The 22,440-nt window shown below is 36.1% G+C and overlaps 1 protein-coding gene across 7 annotated transcripts in view; it reads left to right on the top strand.

Annotated features, from left to right (window-relative positions):
- ST18 (ST18 C2H2C-type zinc finger transcription factor) overlaps nucleotides 1-22,440 on the top strand; it is a 110,344-nt gene that overhangs the window by 20,146 nt on the left and 67,758 nt on the right. For 4 of the 7 annotated variants that reach the window (XM_032421624.1, XM_032421623.1, XM_032421628.1 and 1 more), the window contains 2 exons: nucleotides 14,035-14,121; nucleotides 21,386-21,585. In XM_032421624.1, the coding sequence (XP_032277515.1) occupies nucleotides 14,035-14,121; nucleotides 21,386-21,585 (287 nt within the window). Of the gene's footprint in view, nucleotides 1-14,034; nucleotides 14,122-17,402; nucleotides 20,943-21,385; nucleotides 21,586-22,440 lie in introns of those variants that run through there. The other 3 variants (XM_032421627.1, XM_032421625.1, XM_032421626.1) reach the window with 3 other exon arrangements.

Genomic DNA, 22,440 nt, shown 5'->3' with positions numbered 1-22,440 from the left:
CTGGGGACAGAGGTGGCCAGGAAGTGGCTCCTCAGAAGCTGTGGTGGTCCAGGGACGTGTAGAAGGGGTTGGGTTACAGGAAGTGATGTGTGGGACTGGTAGGCTTCATTTGCAGCAGAGTGTTTCTAAATCAGGGACAGCCTTTCAAAGCAAGTTATTTCTGATTCAATCGGATACTTGGCTGCTAAAACAGTTCACAGATTTGTGTGTACACATATATACTTACACATACTCACACAGAGAGATAGACATTACACATACATTTATATACACATAATTATAATGATATATTAAAGTAGGTGATTCCTACTATCTCAGTACTCACTTTGCTATTTTAACCCTTGATCCTCCTTTTAAATGTTATCCCAGCATGGCAGCAAGTTCTGTGAAATGATTCATAGTATGTTCTGGTGAAGTAGAGAAGGATAAATGGGAGCATTCCAAATATTGGGCAGTTCTTTTTCATAGCAAAGACAGTGAGGCTTCTAGTATTTTAGTTCAGGGAACTAAGAAAGGAACGTAGATTTATGGACCAAATATCCGCATTTGGGTAAATGTCAAGAAATAAAATTGGCATTTATGATAGTAGTCATAAAACAACCACATGCTCTTAAAAAGTCTTTTGTCGTTGTAATTTTAAAAACCAAAAAATTACCATATGACTCATATTACTTGATGACGTTCTGTGTTTGTGTCTGTATTTGTGCTTGTTGTGTTTTGTTTTCCTTCAGTGGGTACATCTTTGCCTCCTGTTGGTGTGTCTCTGTCTCCTACTCTTTCGCACTTTAGGTTGTGCTCAATGTCTTCATTTCTGCTCATCTTTGACAAGCTCATTGTGCCTGCCCCCACCCCATGCTTAGTTTCCTTCCCTTTCCTACCCCCCCACACCCCCCCTCCCTGGCCTCCCAGACCTCCACTTCCTTCCTTGTGACCTCTTCCATCTCATCCTCTCTTTCCCTCTCTCTTAAGACTCCTTCTTTTCATAGTATCTGTCCTTCTGCGAATTTCTATTCTAAACATCCACACTAGATCTATCCCACTTGAAACTGAGAAAAACATTCTTTTGAACATTGAAAAATATCTATAGTAGAAATCACAATGGGAGTTGATAAAAAAAAATCAGTGAATAATGGAAAGGTCAACATTGGTAAACTTTGTTCCAAATAACAAAAATAAACATGACTTTCTTACTATAACATCATACAAATATAAATAATACCTAATGGAACTATTCATATATAAATTTTATCCAGGAGTCATGAATTAATTATATTTCAAAGAAAAGAAGCCACTATATTACTTTCCAATATACGAGTTATGGTTATAATTATCCATTGTAAGTAAAAATATTTAATTCTTACATCAAATTTTAAACCTATATTAAGCTTCATTCTCAATACCCATTCAGAGCCCACTCTTTAGTGGGTTCACATACGCACATTTTGGGAAAAAGAAAATAAAATATTCAAACTCAAGAACAGAAGGACACCTCTTTATTCATTACAGTGCTAATTAGACCTTTGTGTTTCCTGATCCTCATTTAGAGATCTACTAAATTAACTTTATTTTACTTATGTGGTCCTGGTTTGAGTGTTTCTGAGAGTGATTGACCCCCAGAAACAAAGAAGTTCCAAACCCCATCATTAATTAATGATTTTTACTTTGTAAATAAATGAGATCATTTTCATTAATAAGGATGTGCCTGCATCACAAACACGTAGGAACTTGATATTTGATAGGTTTGGACATGGTGCATATAGAAATAATTTTTTATAAAGTTGTCCACAATAAACTTTTTCTTCCCTCTGAGTTGTCTGGCTAATTCACATGATCTTGAATTTATTCACATGGTCATGAATTAAATATTAATTACCTTTGTTATTTTTGTTCAAAAGTAATTTTAAAGCAGATATTTTTTGATGTGTATTTTACAATCGCTGTCACTTACTCCATTCCGACATTTCATTAAAAAATGAGAACAGAAGTGCAGTTTTGCTAGTGCCTGCATGGAGGGAGGTTCTGCATTCTATTCAGCACCTTTCATTAAAGCTTAAAGTTCTCGCCTTGATTATTAAATAACTGCAATTTACTTTGAACCCTAAGTTTTATGACAAAGTTAACTGGGTTTTTTTTTTCTTTTCTTTTTTAAAGATTTTTTATTTATTTATTTGAGAGAGAGAATAAGATACAGTATGAGAGGGGGGAGGGTCAGAGGGAGAAGCAGACTCCCCGCTGAGCGGGGAGCCCGATGCGGGACTCGATCCCGGGACTCCAGGATCATGACCTGAGCCGAAGGCAGTCGATTAACCGACCGAGCCACCCAGGCGCCCTTTTTTTTTCTTTAGAAGTGTGCATGGAAGGGTTCTGTTTCTCTTCCAGCTGCAGAAAGTGCTTGCCCAGTGGCTAGATGATCAAAACAAACACTCCATAACTTCTAGGAAGCCCCAGGCACCATTCTACACACACATATATAAAGTGTTAATATGTTTAAATAAAGTATGAATAAGGTTTAAAGTCAGGGGGAAGACATAGAGGATGTCAGTCCTCATGAGACTTTTGCCAAACAAAATAAAATGAGATATTGATTAAATGGCAAGATGATTGAAGCTTTTCCACAGAATTCATGGGGGTGATCTGAAAATACCATGTAGATACTTGTATTTAAGATTTCTTTTTCTTTCAAGTTTGAGGCTCGGGGCTTAAAACCATTTCCCCCAGGAAAGAGCTGAGCCAGCTTGGCTCCTTCCTCCCCAGAAAGCAGGGGGAGCCCTGGCAGCCCAGTGGTCTTGTTGGCCCAGCCTAGGGAAGTGGGAGGGAGACGGGGAGCAAAGGCATCTTCCAACCCCCACTTCAGCCTCAACTATGTCTTTTGCTTTATAAATTTAACCATTTTTGCAAGCGTTTTCTGCTAACAAAATTTCTGCTAGTAGCACAATTGCTATATAAAATTTTATAAAATACTATGCTAGGGAAATTAAAGGAGGGTACACTTTATTTTCTTCTAAAACTAGATATTTGTGAATATACTCAAAAAAATGAATGTATGTGGTCTTATCGTATACTAATATAATATACAAAAATACAGTATTTTTATCCCCGTTATCATGGAATTTTACAGCTCTCATTATTTTAACTTATTTTATTTTATTTTTGGCTAGGAATACCAACTTTAAATAAAAGAAAAGGATTCAGATCATTGACTCATTAGTTAAAGTAAAAAGAGTCACTTTAAACTCAATGCTACAAGTGCATTTAATTTGAATTGTCAAGATGCTATTATTATTCAACCATGTTTAATTTTTTAGCAGATACAATCTATCTAATAAAATACTTATTTAGGATCAACTAAGATGCTGCCATAATCTTCTTTTAAAGTTTTTTTTGGGGAGTGGTACTTGGGTGGCTCAGTCAGTTAAGTGTCTGACTCTAGGTTTCAGCTCAGGTCATGATCTCAGGGTCATGAGATCAAACCCCAGGTAAGGCTCTGTGCTCAGTAGGGAGTCAGCTTGAGATTCTCTCCCTTTCCCTCTCCCTCTGCCCCTCCCCTTTGTTTGTGCATGTGGTCTCTCACTCTCTCTTGAAAATAAATAAATCTTTTTAAAAAGAATAAAAAAGTTTTTTTTAAAAAATAGGACTTACTTTAAATATCTTCTCCTCAAATATAATACTATCTTGATAAGGCAAACATTTATGAACTGTGAATTTCGTTTTTGTATTTCCTTAGGTTTAAATTAAGGTCCCCTGTATTTCATTTTTCTTAATACTTTGTTTTACTATTTGACAAAACATAAAACCACATATATTTTTATTTTATGTACTTAAAGAAGATATTTGGAAGTATTAATAAATTAAAATAAGTCTCACTTTAATGAAGTTAAATTTCCTAGCAAACAATAAATCTCTTTCTGTATTTAAATTATTTTTGAATTCTTTTGGTATCCTGATCATAAAATCCACATAATGACCATCTCTTGCTGTCTTTAATTTTCTAACTTTATCTTATTATATTCAACTTCTTTTGGGGAAATCCCCATGACCCATCATATTATGTTTCTGAAAAGACCAATGAACTATTCATATATTTCATGGCTAAACCGTCGCTATACATTAACTGAATTGTTTAGTTAATCTATAGGCAATTCAAAGAAGTTTGGTGGTACACACGTTATTTAGCTGAGCTACATCATTTGCATTTGGTTACAAATTAGAGGAAATTTATATTTTAGTTAAACCATATTCCAAATTTTGGTGTATTATTTTGTGTTTTAATGAATGATTGAATAGTTCTTTCTTTAAAATTTTTGGTTCATGTGCGGATTGAATTATTTTTGGAACTGTATGATTCTTCCGCATTCTTGGAGAGTAGAGTTTGGAACTGATTGGTTCATAACATCATGGTCATTTGGTCAATCTTTATGGGGACCAACTAGGATTTCTTGACTTACCTGCTGCTGTTAACTTACCTCCTGTCTCTTTTTTGGCTGTGTTACAAAAGCACATCTTCAGTGGTGAAGGGAACTATAAGCAAAAGCTCACATGGATCAGTGAACTTTTGCTCCAGGGAGGTGGGCCAGCGCGTCATCTGTACATTCAGTGAGTAGCTTTTTGATGCATCTTCTGGAGAAAGGCAATTTTCTAGGTCCATGTTTGCACTGACGTCATTTTTATATGCTTATGTCTGGGTGGAGTTGAACTTCAATGAACATTTACTAATCATGTTACGAAGACACAGACCTTACATTATATACAGGAGATATAAAAATAAATAAGAAACAATCTCTGTTTTCTTGCAAATGTTTCCAGGTTACTGGGTGAGGTGATTACAGTTCAGAGGGTTAGGTTTTATAATCATGGTAAACGCCAGATGCAATGGCAGCATAGAAGCAATGCGCTCTGACAATGTTGCTGGAATGACATCCCAAAGGAGGGTATGTTCACCAGCACAGAGGGGCAGCAGGAGGTTTGTAGGGAGTCTTCTTAGTGCCACTTACCTCTTACCTCACAATTCAGAGCAAGTTATTATTATTATTTATTATTATTATTATTATTATTATTATTGCAATGTGGCTTTTAATGGCTTGACTATTTTTTGAAAAAACTGTTGTGGATGTTATACAATTAATCTATCATTCATAAAACTTAATCTCAATTAAATAAGGAAAAAAAGCATCTGTTAGCTCTGGCCTTATGGGAAAAAAATTCCCCCCTCTTATAAACCTGATATTATCAAATAACGTTGGCAGTGAATCAGTGTTCCATGACAGCAAACCAACCATCGATAAATAGCAACAACTTAGATGCTGAATTTATGACATGAGTAATAGGAGAAGCTTAAATTATAAGTTTACTGTTGGGCACACTCTAGCTTGACATAGCTCTATAAACATGAGCATGGTCACAAGTTTCTAAGACATAGCTGAGAGAGCTGGCTCGTGCATTGCAGGCACTGTCCTTAAAGAATGAACAATATCTCTATAGTTCCTGTGTAAAAGTAAATTTGCCATTCACGGTAGCCTTTAGGCTCTCTCAGGAATCATGAGACCCATTTCAAATGAACACAGGACTTTAACTTTCCCACAGGGTCCTATCTCCTGATTTCCTAAAAGTGTAGTCAAGTAGCTATTGTAGATTGTCCGGGTATCCATACCTCAGAGTGTTGGGATGGAGAGTTTCAGGAAAGGAAGTGACAACTCCTCAAATTAAAAAAAGAAAAGAAAACTTCAGAGAAAATATAACATTGTATCAAATGTGGCATCACATCTGGGGTAAAAATTACTGCACATTTGCCTAAGTTCTTTTTTAAAAATTTTTTTATTGTTATGTTAATCACCAGACATTACATCATTAGTTTTTGATGTAGTGTTCCATGATTCATTGTTTGCATATAACACCCAGTGCTCCATGCAGAATGTGCCCTCTTTAATACCCATCACCAAGCTAACCCATCCTCCCACCCCCCTCCCCTCTAGAACCCTCCGTTTGTTTTTCAGGGTCCATCATCTCTCATGGTTCATCTCCCCCTCCGATTTCCCCCCCTTCATTCTTCCCCTCCTGCTATCTTCTTCTTCTTCTTTTTTTTAAACATATATTGTATTATTTGTTTCAGAGATACAGATCAGTTCTTACCAGCAATGATTTAGGCATTTAGGATAATCTGTTCATTTTGTGAAAAATATAGTGGAAAAATACTGAAAGCCCAATTTTCTAATATATAATATTAAGATTACATTTTCTTTTTTAAAAATGAGGTACTTAGACTTCAGTAGGTAGTATTTTAGATCACTAAAAGGAAGCTTATCTGTTAAAAGATAGAGACAAGAGCATCCGTTCTGTGGACCTCTTCTCTGACCTACTCTCTCACATATTGCTGTGGCACTCATTTCAAATGTAATTGTATATTCTCTCTTGTCAGTTATTGTGGTCTTATGTGTTTACTTTCTCTCCATAGTTAGATTATGAGTTCTTAAAGAGATCATGTTTCACACTTTTATATTTTTTATTATACTGAGCTAATAACAAGCTCCTTGGAAAAGCCACCAAAATATCTCAATTTTTTTCAGATTTTAAAATTAAATATATAATGATAAAGACTCACCATGAATGGATATCCCAATGGAGTAATGTGAAAAGCATATGTCAAAACAATACACTGTGTTGTCAAATAAACTAACATTTTTTTTTTTTTTACCATCACTCTTTCGAGTAAAAAGCATCAATGTTTCTTGGTTTTCTCCTTGAGTAATAATGAGATGTGCCTTCATCTTCTTGCCTCCAATGGAGTCAAGAACAAACCCACAAATTGCAGCCAAGGCCATGAATTCTCAAGGATCTCATTACAAAGACTGCAAGAAGGACTATATCGTTTTATAGGTAAAGAGTGAGCTTCATACCTACCAGCACTTCCAGCCTAGCCACCAGTACCTGCCTTCAGCCCCCAGGGCTAATCTCATCAATCCTTGACCCATCATTAGATTCCCTGAAAAATAGATTGAGACAGGAATGTGCCACACAATGCTTTTTTTTTGTTTGGAGGTGGGGGCATGCTCATGGGAACAACACTTTTTAGAAGAAAGGGCAGCAGGACTGGGCAGGGGAGAAGTTGAATTGTAATGCAGTTGTAACAGAAGCCTTGGCCATTTCTACTGAGAGCTCTGGGATTGCTCTTCGGAGTTTGTCCTGCCTTAAGGCAAGGGTGAATGTGGGCTGCCCCTGTGGGGATGTGATTTGGGGTTAGATGGTTCTCTGACTAGGGGCAATTCCTAGAAATGGATTCAGCTAAGACCCATTAGATTCCAGCACTCTCACTAGGTGGGGAAAATGAATACCTTAGTCCTGAAGCAGAGAGAGGGTAATGGCATACCATGGTATCCACTACAGTCTACACTTCACAGTTCAAATCCACTTGCTTTGTATATTTTTTATTTTCTACTTACTCTTTTATTAATTCCCTTCATCCTTGACAAATACCTCTGCTGATTTAGATGGCTTACTTGGCGGCATGACTCAGACCTTCCTCCTTAAGGGATCTGAGCCCCTGGTCACCATAACATTCAGTTATGTGCTACATATGTTGATTTGTTGCCAGGTTTGGACCAGGAAAAACCAGGAGACACCTCAGTGGATCACTTGGGTGCTAAATGTATTCTTCTCTGTCCCCAAAATATAATAGCAGCCTCACTACTCCCAATGACCAAAGCCAGTTACTCCTGCCAGGATGGTGACTCTTCTTTGCCATGCTGATTATCCCAGCAAAAGAAGCCCAGGTGACTGAGAGGCATTCAGGGCTTAAAGTTTAATAGGACTTTTACTATGTTCCCTGATGGAAGCATTCTCCTTTTGAGGACCAGGGATCATTAGAGCTACAGAGTCCAGATTTGTGGTGAGGGATGTATAAGTCCTTCAAGTTGGCCACTGGGAGTCATAGTAAACCAAGCCACTCCTAATTCTACCTCTTAGCTCTTGTACCCATATATTCAAACTGTCAAGGACATAGCATTATAAAATAATCATTAAAAGTACATATTGCCAGTGGACAGGCTTATCCTGGCCTGGTGCTCCCCCATGGCCCTAAGCCCAGTGGGTGATGTGCCCTGGCCCAGTGGTTGCAGGCAGTCTGCACAGAGGACACCCCTTGAATGCCTGGCTCTGTGGTCATCAGGGCTTGTGTTTCTGGGTGCCAAGGGACTGAAACATCATAGAGACAGTTCTTGGCAGGCTACCATTTTCAGGGCACAGTAGACTGAAACACTCCCCCACTCTTCCTGTGACCATTCCTTGAAGCCTGGGAGAGACAGCTGTTAACCTAATACATAGAAACAAACACAGAGTCAATCAAAATGAGGAAACAAGAATATGTTCCGAACAAAAGAAGAAGATAAAATCCCAGAAAAAAAAAATTAATGAAAGATAAGTAATTTACTTGATAGAAAGTTCAAGGTAATGTTCATTAAGATGCTCACCAATCTCAGGAGAAGAATAGATGAACACAGAGAGAACTTCAACAAAGAGATAGAAACTATAAGAAAGTACAGAACAGAAGCCACAGAGTGAAGAATACAATAACTGAACTGAAAATACACTAACGGGGTACAACAGCAGACTAGATAAAGGAGAAGAAAGGATCAGTGACCTGGAAGACAGGACAGTGGAACTCACCCAAACAGAGCAGCAAAGAGAAAAAAGAATTTTAAAAAGTGAAAATAACTTCAGGAACCTATAGGACAAGGGCAACTGGAACAACATATAGGGGTCTCAAAAGAAGAAGAGAGAAAAAGGGACAGAAAACTTATTTGAAGAAATAATAGCTGAAAACATCCCTAACCTGGGGAAGGAAACAGATAGTCAGATCCAGGAAGTTCAGAGAATTTCAAATAAAATGAATCCAGAGATCCACCCCAAGATACATCATAATTAAAATGTCAAAGGCTAAAGATAATGACAGAATCTTAAAAGCATCAAGAGAAAAACGATTTGGTACATACAAGGAAACCCCCATAAGACTATGAGCAGATTTTTCAGCAGAAACTTTGCAGTCCAGAAAGGAGTGTCATGATATGATCAAAATGCTGAAAGCAAAAACTTCTAACCAAGGATATTACACGTGGTAAGGTTATCATTCATAATTGAAAGAGAGATAAAGTGTTTTCCAGACAAGTGAAAACTGAAGTAGTTCATCACCACTAAACTTGCCATACAAGAAATGTTAAAGGAACTTCTTTAAGCTGAAAGAAAGAGTACTAATTAGTGACAAGAAAACATATGGAAGTAAAAGTTCACTGGTAAAGATAAATATATAGTCAAGTCAGCACTTATAAAGCTAACATGAAGGTTAAAAGACAAGAGTGGTAAAAAAAATAATTATCAATATAAAACTTAGTTAAGAAATAGACAAGATAGGGGCACCTGGGTGGCTCAGTCAGTTGAGCATCTGACTTGTGATTTTGGCTCAGGTCATGATCTCATGGGTTGTGCAATCAAGCCCCAAATTGGGCTCCATGATCAGCAAGGAGTCTGCTTCAGACTCTCTCCCTCCCCCTCTGCCCCTCCTCCCCCATGCTCTCTCTCTCTCTAAAATAAATAAATAAATCTTTTAAAAAAAGAAATAGACAAAATAAAAAGATATGTAATATGACATCAAAAACACTGGGAGTGGGGAATAAAAATGCAGTTTAGTTAAACTTAAGTTAAGCAAACTTAACTTGCTACCAACTTAAAATAGACTAGTCTATATACATTGATATATGTAAGCATCATGGTAACCACAAAGCAAAAACCTATAGTAGCTACACAAAAAACAATGAGACTGCAATCTAAAAATAATACTAAAGAAAGGCATCAAACCACAGTGGAAGAAGGCAATAAAAGAAGAAAGAAACAGAGAGGAACTACAAAAACAGCCAAAAAACAATGAACAAAATGGCAATAAGTACGTACCTATCCATAATTATTTTTTTCCATAATTACTTTAAATATAAATGAACTAAATACTCCAATCAAAAAACACAAAATGGATGAATGGAATAAAAAAAAAAAAACAAGACCCATCTATATGCTGTCTACAAGAGACTTACATCAGATGTAAGAAAACACACAGACTGAAAGTGAAGTGATGGAAAAAGGTGTTTTATGCAGATGGAAACAAACAAACGAACAAAAAGCTGGGGTAGCTGTACATATTTCAGACAAAATAGACTTAAAAACAAAGACTGAAATAAAAGATAAGCTGGGCATTACATAATGACAAAAGGGTCAATGAAGCAAGAAAATGTAACATCTACAAATATTTATGCATCATACATAGGAGCACCAAATTATGCAAAGCAGGTATTAACAGACATAAAGGGAGAAATCAGTGGCAATATAGTAGTAGTAGGAAACTCTAACACCCACTTGCATCAATAGATAAATTATCCAGACAGAAAATCAAGAAGGAACATTGACACATTGGACCAGATGGACTAAACAGAACATTCCATCCAAAAGCAGCAGAAAACACATTCTTCTCAAGTGCACATGGAACATTCTCCAGGATAGATCATATGTTAGGTCACAAAACAAGTCCAAATAAATTTAAGAAGATTGAAATCATATCAACCATCTTTTCAAGCCACAATGGTGTGAAACTGGAAACCAATCACAGAAAACAAACTGGAAAAATCACAAATATGTGGAGATTAAACAACATGCTACTGAACAACCAATGGATCAGTGAAGAAATCAAAGCAGAAATAAAAAAATACCTGAGACAAATGAAAATGAAAATACAACATACCAAAATCTATTGGATGAAGCAAAAGCAGTTTTAAAATAGAAATTCATTGCAATTCAGGCCTACCTCAAGAAACAAGAAAAATCTCAAATAAATAATCTAACTTTACACCCAAAATCTCAAATAAATAATTTAACTTTACACCAAAAGGAACTAGGAAAAAAGGAAACAAATGAAGCCCAAAGTTAATGCAAAGAAGGGAGGAGATAATAAAAGATCAGGGCAGAAATAAATGGAATAGGTACCAAAAAGACAATAGAAAAGATCAGTGAACCTGAGAGCTGATCTTTGAAAAGATGAAAAAATTGATAAACTCTTAGCTAGACTCACTAAGAAAAAAAAGAGAGAGCTCAAATAAATAATATCAGAAATGAAAGAGGGAAAGTTACAACTGATACCAAAGAAATAAAAGGATCATAAGAGACTACTATGAACAATTATATGCCAATAAATGACACCCTAGAAGAAATCAATAAATTCTTAGAAACAAAATCTTCTGAGTCTGAATTATGAAGAAATAGAAAATTTGAGTAGTTCAATTAGTAAAGATCTTGAAGCAGTAATCAAAAACCTCCCAAAGAACAAAAGTCCAGTGACAAAAGGGTCAATAAAGATGACCAGATGGTTTCACTGGTGAATTCTACCAAATATTCAAAGAAGATTCAATAATTATCCTTCCCAAATTATCCAAAACATTGAAGAGTAGGGAATATTTCCAAACTCATTTTACAAGGCCAGAATTGCCTTGCTACAAAGAAGCGGACGAGGACAACACACACAAAAAAGAAAATTTCAGTCTAATATCCCTGAAGAACACAGATGCAAAAATCCTCAACAAATATATTAGCAAACTGAATTCAACAGTACATGAAAAAGATTATACATGTGATCAAGTGGGCTATATTTCAGGGATTCAAGGATGGTTCACCACCCATATATTAATCAATGTGATACACTATGTTAACAAAATGAAGGATAAAAAATCTTATGATCATCTCAATTGATGCAGAGAAAGCACTTGAAAAAATTCAACATACATTTATGCTAAAAATGCTCAACAAAGCAGGTATAGAAGGAATGTACTTCAACATAATAAAGGCCATATATAAGTACACAACTAACACCATACTCAATGGTGAAAAACAGAGAATTTCCTTTAAGATCAGGAACAGGGCAAGGTGTCCACTCTCACCACTTTTATTCAACATAGTACTGGAAATCTTAGCCACAGCAATCAAACAAGAAAAATAAATAAAAAACATCCAAATTGGTAAGGAAGAAATTAAACTGTCACTATTTTCAGATGACGTGATACTATACATAGAAAATCTTTCTAAAACCTTCACCAAAAAAACTTAGAACTAATAAATGAATTCAGTAAAGTTGCAGGATACAAAATCAATTAAAAAATCTGTTGTGTTTTTATACACTAACAACAAACTATCAGAAGGAGAAATCTTAAAAAACATTCTTACTTACAGTTGCATTAAAAAAATACCTAGGAATAAATTTAACCAAGGAGATGAAACACCTGTACTCTAAAACTATAAGACATTGATGAAATAAATTGCAGAAGACACGAGTAAATGGAAAGATATTCCATGCTCACGGATTGGAAGAATTAATATTGTTAAAATGTCCATACTAGGGGTGCCTGGGTGGCTCAGTCAGTTGAGTGGCTGCCTTTGGCTAGGGGCATGATCCCAGAGTCCCAGGATCAAGCCCCACCTTGGGCTCCCCGCTCAGTGGGGAGTCTGCTTCTCCCCCTGCCCTTCACCCTGCTTGTGCATGCTCTCTCTTTCTAGTTCAAATAAATAAATAAAATCTTTAAATAAAAAAAATAAAATGTCCATACTACCCAGAGCATTTTACAGATTCAGTGCAATCAAAATTCATCAATCATTCCAATGGCATCCAAATCCATCAAAATTCCAATGGCATTTTTCACAGAAATAAAATCCTAAAATTTGTATGAAATCACAAAAGATCCTGAATAGCCAAAGCAATCTTGATAAAGAAGAACAAAGCTGGAGGCATCACATTCCTTGATTTCAAACTATTTTACAAAGCTGTAGTAATCAAAACAGTATGGTCTTGGCATAAAAACAGAAACACTTGATCAGTGGAACAGAATGAGAGCCCAGAAATAAACCCACACATATATGGTGAGTTAATTTATGATAAAGGAGGCAATAATATAGAAATATAGAAAGACAGTCTCTTCAATAAATGGTGTTGGGTAAATCGGACAGCCACATTCAAAAGAATGAAACCGGACCACTTTCTTATATGATACACATTAACTCAAAAATGGTTTAAAGACTTGAATATAGGACCAAAACCCACAGAACTCCTAGAAGAAAATATAGGCAGTAAGCTCGTTGGCATTGCTCTTGATGACACTTTTTTGGATCTGACTCCAAAGGCAATGGCAACAAAAGCCAAATAAACAAATAGCACAAATCAAGCTAAAAAGGTTCTGTGCAGTGAAAGAAATCATCAATAAAACATAAAGGCAACCTACTCAGTGGGAGAAGATATTTGCAAATCATTTATCTGCTAAGGGGTTAATATCCAAAATATATAAAGAACTGGTGTAACTCAATAACAACAACAAAACACAAACAATCCAATTAAAAAATGGGCAGAAATCTGAATAGATATGTTTCCAAAGATATATAGTTGGCCAACAGACACATGAAAGGATGTTCAACATCACTAATCATCAGGGAAATAAAATCAAAACCACAGTGGAATATCATCTCACACCAGTCAGGATGGCTATTATCAAAAAGACAAGAAATAACAAGTGTTGGTGAAGATGTGGAGAAAAGGGAACACTGTTGGTGGGAATGTAAATTGGTGGACCCCCTATGGAAAACAGAAAGGAGATTCCTCAAAAAACTAAAAATAAAACTACCATATGATCCAACAATTCCACTTCTGGGTACTTATTTGAAGAAAATAAAAACACTAATTTGAAAAGATATATGCACCTCTATGTTCTTTGCAACATTATTCACAATAGCCAAGATATGGAAACAACCAAAGTATCTATCAATGAATTAATGGATAAAGATGATGTCTCACACACACACACACACACACACACACACACACACACACACACACAATGGAATACTACTCAGCCATAAAAAAGGATGAAATCTTTATTTGTAACAACATGGATGGACTTTGAGGGTATTATGCTAAGTGAAATAAATCAGACGGAGAAAAACAAATGCCATATGATTTCATCTTGGCAGGGTATCACCTCCAAAGGTAGCATCTCAGCTATGCCTTCCAGAAGCCATTGTATCACTCCATCAGGCCAGCAATTTCTGCGATGTGTGGTAAGTGATAATAACAGTGTATCCAATTATTTTGTTCCCACAGTCATCTTCCTAACAGGGTCCCTTGGTCCAATGAGATGTATGAGAATTTCTTGTTAGTAGAACAAATGTTCTGTAAGCCCTCAGATAGTGCTACTATCTGAGGTTCTGAAGGCAAGAAAAGCAAATCCATATCCAGAATATGTGTTAATTCCAGTCAAGTTGAATTATTGCCCCTTCCAGAATAAAAAGGGCCCAGTGGCTAGTTGGTCTCCTCAAGGGATGATGTCATATTGGGTGCGTGCCATTTATTTCTTTTGCTAATAGATTGTACTGTGAGAGTAGGTAAATCAGTCTTAGTGGGAATCCATGTTTTGGGGTCGGTTCAATGCTTCATTCCCTGCCCCTGAGTCTACTCCATTAATGACTCCCCTGCAATAGCATATGACAGCTGAAGACAGATACTGGCTGACTTCTGACCAGGCCATTCTGTCTAGATGGTGATTTAATGTTTATTCCTTGGTATGTGCTCTGTGGTGGGTGTGATCATGCAAGACAATGGCCTTCACATTTCATCCTTACTTTCATAAGTCCACCCAAATGCCTCTTCCTCAGACCTTCTTGTCACTGATTGTCCAGCTAAACCATTCTTCTCTGTCCCCACTGACTACCTAAACTATTCACTTTGCCTATGGGTACAAATATTTTCTTACCTTGGCAACTTTTCTCTTCATGCAAAGTGGAGAACCAGTTGCATTCCTGCCCTGCCCTGTAGCTCTGCCCATTGAGAAGATTTCTTCTCTCTGTCCCTTTCAGAGCCATTCTTAAGTGGTGACCAGCAGCCTATTTTCAGATTGCACTCAGATGCTGAGCCAACTCACTTATAAATCAAGTTCATTCCTTTTCTTCCTTTGTATCTGATATTCAGGTTCATCAGTGGCAGCTGGGGGTGAGGTACTGCCACCATAGTGGTGGATGTCATAGAGGTCTATTCATTCATCTTGCTTGTTTCCTCTAGACTTGCTTCAGCCTAATACTGGACCTTTCATCTTATGATGGATTACTTCTAGGCATGCTTGACATCATAACTTGGTAGATCTAACAGAAACCAGTTCATGATGGCCAGCTCTGGTCTCAAGGTCAGGGATTCTATTTCTGCTAGAGCTGTTTTTCAAGTAATTTATAACTCTTTGCTGCAATATCATGGTCTTACTCCAGAAGACTGTGGATCTGTGTTGTGATTCTTCCATTAGATATTGCCATAAACTCCATAAGTATCATTTTCTTTTGCCACAGGTACCTCTAAACATACCATAGGCTCTATTGGGTTTTATGTCCAACCAGCAAGGCTATCTCAAGGTAGCCTGGATCAGCTCTGCAGCCCTTTCAAAACTTTCCAACCCCCTTGTCACTCAATGCATGGTTCCAAATAATATTCCCACATGTGGAATATGCTGTCCTCCAAACCTAAAGAGGCTAATCTGGCATTGTGCTTCTGTCTAAGTGCAGAAAGTGTGAGATGCAATAATTTGTCCTTAATTATAAATGGGAACATACAGAATGCTCCAGTCCACTGAGCCCCTAAAAACTTCACTGATATGGTGTGCCCCTGAATCTTTGTTGGTTTATCTTATACCCTCTGGAACACAGATGTCTTGCCAAAACTTCCAGAATACTTGCTGCTTCTGATTATCTGTTCTTGTTAATATAATGTCATCAACATAATTTACCAATGTGATATTTTGTGGGATGTCTGGATTACTCAGGCTGCATTATAATCAAGGGGAGCAAAATGTGCAGTCTTCAGCAAGACTTTACATCTACACTCTTTTCCTTATCATTGGAATACTGGCTGGTCTTGGTTCTGCTCTTTGATAGAGATGGGAAAGAACATATTTGCCATGTCAATGACTTCAAAATACATATTTGCATCTGTCTTGATCTGCTAAAGCAAAGATTCCATACTTTGGTCTAGCTGCTGTGGTTAGAACTATTATTTGTTTGAGTTTGTGATAGTCTGCTATTAATCACCAGAAACATTCTTATTGGGGTCTGCAATGGTAAATTTAATGGAAAAATTATAGGAACCACTGACATTCATCCTCTAAGTTTAAGGATGGCACTAATCTTTACCATTCCTTCTAGAATATAAGATTTTGGATTTACTATTTTGGTGATGGGAAGGAAGAAGTTTTACAGGATTCCACTTATGGTTATCACTTTATTAGCCAAGGAGCCAATATTTATTTTTGCATTTCTCTGGAGCTGAAAGAGCTTGAACACCTCTTCATTTGTGTATCTGATCTTTTGTAAGTGCCTGCCCACTTTTTAAATTGATTGTCATTTTCTTATTTATTTGCAAGAATTCTTTATATATTCTTTTATATATAAAATATATATATTTTATATATATATATATATATATATATAAAAAGGTATGTACCTTTTTTTAAAATAAAGACGAACTGCAAATACCTTCTCCTATTCGGTGGCTTACTTTTTCTACTGTCTTGTTAGTCTTTTAAATCTATAATTCTTCCGGAATTGTTTGTTGTATATACTATAAGGTAGATGTCAAAACTTTTTTTTTTTCAGATAGATACCTAGTTGACTCAGTGACATTCATTGAAGAAACAACCCTTTTCTCAATGACACCATTGTCAAAAATTGACCATATATGTGTGAGCCTATTTCTGGACCCAATGGATGGAACATCTATTCTGTTTCATTGGTCTATTTGTTTATGCTTGCACCATAGCACCCTATGTCAAGTACTATAGGTTTATGATAAACTTTGACATTAAAAACTATAAGTCTTTCAACTCTGTTATTTTCTTCAAGATGGTTTATGCTGTTCTTAGTTCTTTTCATTTTCATACAAATTTTAGAATTAAGTTGTTAATTTCTAAAAAAATTATTCTTGGAATTTTGTTTGAGATTGTGTTGAATCTAACATAAATTTGGGGAGAATTGAAATCTTGCAATACTGAATCTTTTATTCCATGCACATCTTATATTTCTCTATTTAGTTCTTTAATTTTCTTTAAATTTTTTGTATAAATTTTATGCATCTTTTGTTAGGTTTATTCCTAAGCATTTTATATTTCTGTGCATTATAAATGTTTTTTTCCTAATTTTTTATTGATGGTTTATAGAAGTTCAAATAATTTTAAATGACATCATTATATTTGCTTCCTTCTTTTAATATTTTATCTGTAGAATCTTTTGAATTTCCCTTAAATAAAATCATGTCTCTGAAAATAATAATAGTTTAATTTTTTTTTCTTTTTCAATCATTATACCTTTGTTTTTTTCTGCCAATCATCTTAATTCAAATTCATACTTCTTGGTTCCTTTCCACAAGTCTCTGGTATTCTTCCTAATTAAAAGAAATCTGTAGGAATACCCACTATGAATATTCCACAGAAATGGAGCATATAAATAATTTCCTTAGGCTCAGGGATACATAACTTTCATTGCTTTTTCTATTTTATTCTTTGGGGGTGTGTGCTCAGAGTATATCTATACTGAACCTGCATTTTTTAATTTGTTGCATGTCTTTTTATAACTTGCATTGAGAATTTATTACTGTGGAAAATAAACCGTGGGACTGTAGAGCCCAGTATTTATTGGACAGATTTTGGGGATTCATAGTTCCCTAATTTGTTGTATTCTTTTTTGAAATCTGAAAGGTCAATGAACTTGACTTCTAAACATACTTCCAGCATTGAGTCTATCATTAATGTTATCTTATTGTTGTTTTTCTCAATCATTGTTTTGAGTAAAATTTCAGCCATATGTTGTCATCAAAGGGAATACCATTTTCAAATTAGAATCTGAGTTTCTAAATGGAAGCATTTCTCAATTATGTAACCAAAAATTTCTCTCAAGTAAAAATACAGATCTTTAAAGATATTTTAATAAAATCAAAACCACAAATATGAAATATGGTGTTTAAAGGTATTTGGTGCATTGATAAAGTTCCCTCGAGGACTCTGGATGTTTAAAGCAACAGTTTGATTGAATAGAACAATAAATGCAGGGCTGAGTGTATTTTTTCTCTTTCTTTCTCATCTACTAGAAAAATATAGATAATAGAGCTCATTTATTTCCTTAACATTTCAGAGCTCCACAGATGGGAAAACACAACCCAGTGGAAATTATTTCTGGCAACCTTGAGAAGATATGTTAGCATTTTGTGGCATTTCTTTCAGTGACATGTAAAGCATGGCTTTCCCTCACTGCAGTGTCACAGTGAAGTGTCACAATAAAGCCAAAATAGTGTGCCCTTAGGGAAAACTAGGGAAAGGGACCATTTTCCATGCACACACAAAGGGTAATATTTATTATAAAGCCTTTCATTTTAGCTCCAAATGCTTCCTGGGCCATGGCAATGGAGAAATGCACAGAATGTGAGATTTAAAGCAAATGTTATGTATAAATCTCATGTAATTTATGTAAATATAAATACTATGTAAAAAATTAGAATGCATTTATGGACATACAAGCATGCATAAATCTGTACAGTGTGCTAGGGAGAGAGTTTGTGATGTTGCATTGTGGCAGCATTAGCCTGGTGTTGATGGAGTCCAAGGAGCACTGAACCGGGAGTCAGAACAGTTCCATCTTGACCTATTTTAGTCACTACAAGGACAGATGTTATCTTCTCTATCCACAACATATGATATAGAAATTATTATCCATATTTGAGGGATAAGGAAATTCAATTATTTTTCTCAGATTACACAGATAATATTCCTTAAGAAACTTTATACACAGTATCAAATACAATTTTTAAGCTAAATTTGTACTTTTGATAAAACCTTACATATCCCCTTCATCCTTGCACAGTTCTTATTTGGACACTGAACTTGATTTTTACTACCATTAAGTGTCATCTCATTAGGTTCACTCTGCTACTCCAGACTATGGACATTTGGGGGGTCTTAATTACATTTGCAACATGATTCCATTGCTGCAACTCAGTATTATCTCTAGATCTGATGAGTGTCCTATTTATCTGCTCCTCAATCATTGGGCAAAGCGCTGTGATAGGCAGCTCCTTTCCAGTTAGAGAGGTGGCTGGTTGATCCAGGTATTACTTCACTCAGTTGTCAAATGCATGTGGAAATTAACCAAATTAATTGTTTTAATTTGGTAAACGTAGGAAAGAGCATGAGCTTTGGGGTCCAGCAGCCTGGGATTCAAATATCAGCCCCACTGATTACCAGATACATGATTTTGAGAATGATACTTGTCTTTATAAGTAAATTTGGATAACAATATTAACAAGACTAAATTATGGGTAGTAAATGTTCAGCCTCATTTGTCAAGCATCAAAGAAAGAAATTTTCTGACAGACCAGTTCTTTTTAACTAGTTGCCACCCAGATCTTATTGATCAATGTTTTCTGGTACTGACAAATCTTTGTTTTGATAAACTTTCTTGGTCTCTTTCCCAGAACCAATGGTATGCTTAAATTGGTTTTAAGAATCCACTTTTCTTCCCTGCTTTAATACCTGAATGATATTTGCCAGGAACCACTCTTCTTGGTTTGAGGTAATAGTTTAGTGGTCTTATATATTTTCTGAGCATCTTTGATGCAAGTTCACTTGATTCTGGAGACTTTAACTAGTTTGGAGAAGTTCTTAATCTCACCTCACATACCTAGGAAATGTATCCTTTTTGATATGTTTCTCTGTCCCTCTTCCTTCCGAGGTCAGTCTCCTTGACAAAGAAGACTAGTGCTAAGGGTAGTTCTGGTTCTTTATGCCTACTCCTATTATATCATAACCACATGTTGTAGGCTTTTCCATGACAAACCAGCAGATGTAGGTTTCCACTTTCGACAGTCTCCATATAAAGGCAGGTTTTTGCTCCCATAGTCATCTGGTTGTATTCTCTTTTGCTCCATCTTCTGTACAGGGTCACTTTAAATTTGGGCTCATGAGAGAGATTTTGCAAAGGGAAATTAATTTGTTTGGGAACTTCACTGTTCTCTTCGTCAGGATAATTTTCAATTATCCATTTTTTAATATTTTTTGAGAGATTTGTAACCCTCTTGGATTATCTTTCCTTCCAGAGTCTTTTGTTTTTCCTAGAAGGAATAGTGCCCCCTTTTTCTTCCCCTCTGAAGTTTTTTTAAGCTACTGTTCTAAGTTCAAGAATTCATATACAACTATAATCATATTTTATGAATGGGCCACCATCTTTGCATTGATATTCCTGAGAGAACAATTTAAGACTTTTGTTTATTTGATAATATTATTGAGTATTCAATCATTTTTTTGTGATGGAGTAAGTAATATCTCAAATACTCTGAGTCTAAGATTCTCTATTCTGGATCTTTGCTTCTAAATCTCTTGCATTTTTCTTCAAAGGGCATTTAATAAATATCTCTCACAGACTCACTGTGGGCTAAACCCTCTGGTCTTTCTGGATCTTGCCAAGAGAATGTTTGTCTTAACTTCAGCACATAGAGTGATCTGCATTAATTCTGAGTGAGCTATATGTAGGAAATCTGTTTTGAAAGGGCCGCCCGCAGGAGCATTTCCAAATAAAATCATGAGGACAGGAGTAAAGATAAACTGTTGTCCATTTTTGTGAAATCCAATCTTATTTCTCCTCCTTTTATTTGTTTGTTCTGTGTGCCAAATGGGTGAGAATCAGAAGGCAGAATGCCAGGTAACATCTTTTCACCTTTTTTTTTTTTTTTAAATGTGTGTGTGTGTGTGTGTGTGTGTGTGTGAGACTGGAGATGGGTTGACGGAGTTCCTAGCTTGCCCCTCCTTTTATGCTTTTCTCTTTCAGGTCAAAGCTTGGGATGTGGCATCTCAAGTTTGGTGCGTAACTGCGGCAGAGATAAGCAATTTGGGTAGCAAACAACTATTTGAAAAACCTTGTGATTTATCCATACTGGACACGTTTTTTTGTGTCTGGTGGTATATTTTTCACATTAGCTGTTTCTTAAGATTAGCAAACCAGTGCAAATCTTGTTTCATCCCTCCCTGGATATTTAATGTAGTGCCAAGCAAAGCACAGATTAACATATGCTTACTCAGGATTAAGGATGATTTTTTTTTTTTTAAACTCTTCTGATAAGCAGTAAAATAGAATCCACACAGTTAGTAGATTCAATGGACAGGCTGTTTTCATTAGTGCCAACAACTAACCCTAAACCCTTAGTACCAGGTTCCACAGGCTTTGGGTTATACTTCATGGGAATCAAATGGCAAGTAGCAGTAAAGTCTTTCTCCATGTTCTTAATTTGCCTCAATCACTACAGCGCTGCATATGATTGCTCCATGGCGAAGAAGAGGAAAGCTGCAGAGCAGGCTTTGGGCGTCCCAGTCAACAAGAGAAAATCCCTGCTAATGAAGCCCCGACACTACAGCCCAAACCTGGATTGCAGAGAAGAATGTGACGACAGGACTGCGGTGGAAGAGGAAGATGGCCTCCAGGAAGCCAGCGATCGCGCCGCCACAGGTAGCAAGCGGGAACAGCCCAGACTTTATCTCCTCCCTGGCTCCAAAGCCTGTCTTAACTGATGTAGAACATATAGTCTGTTTGACTATAGAAGCAAATTCCCATTTGAAAGCAAAACCAAACATTTATTTCACTCAGCATCCATTTACTGAGAGCTGATTTTTTATCAGTAACGGCGGAGAGTCTAAATATAAGTCAGAGAGAGTTCTTGCCTGAGTCCATTTTCAGAAGCACAGAATTGGAGTGTGCCTCTTTTTGAGGAAAATAAAACCTACTAAGCCTTAAAGAGTACCTTGACTCCTTAACAGGACAGATTTCTATCCCTGAAAGAACCCTTGAAAATAAAAGGACATATTTAAGCTTAAGGTATCTAAGATATGACATATATAAATGAAGCATTTACTTTGTTGTTTTATAAACTTACAGAATATAATTTTCCCCCCAAATATAATAGGTATTAACAATACAGACTAATGCAGGTGACTTGTGACCTTAATCTTTTCACCATTTTTAAAATAAATACTTACAGCAACGGACTTAGCAGAAGGGACCAAAAGTTGACAGCCTAGATCCTTCATTAGGAAAATAATGTGTTATAGAAAATGTATCACTGTGCCCATTAGTTCTGAAATAATTTTCAATTACCTTTAGGCACACATTATATTTCATGAATTCAATTCTTCACTCACTCACGAAATGCTGTTTGCATGCTAAGTGATATATAGTTACTATTTTGAAATTTTAGGATGTGTTTCTCCCCAGTTCACAGTTACTCCTATTAGGTTCATGGTAGTCACAGTGCCTCCAGGAGTTGGACCATCACCAACCACTTTGTGCTTGAGGCTGAAATTGAAG

The sequence above is a fragment of the Phoca vitulina genome, unplaced genomic scaffold (genome assembly GCF_004348235.1).
Source record: "Phoca vitulina isolate PV1807 unplaced genomic scaffold, GSC_HSeal_1.0 scaffold25, whole genome shotgun sequence".
Classification (NCBI taxonomy): Eukaryota; Metazoa; Chordata; class Mammalia; order Carnivora; family Phocidae; genus Phoca; species Phoca vitulina.
This window is presented reverse-complemented; position numbering and strand designations above follow the sequence as displayed.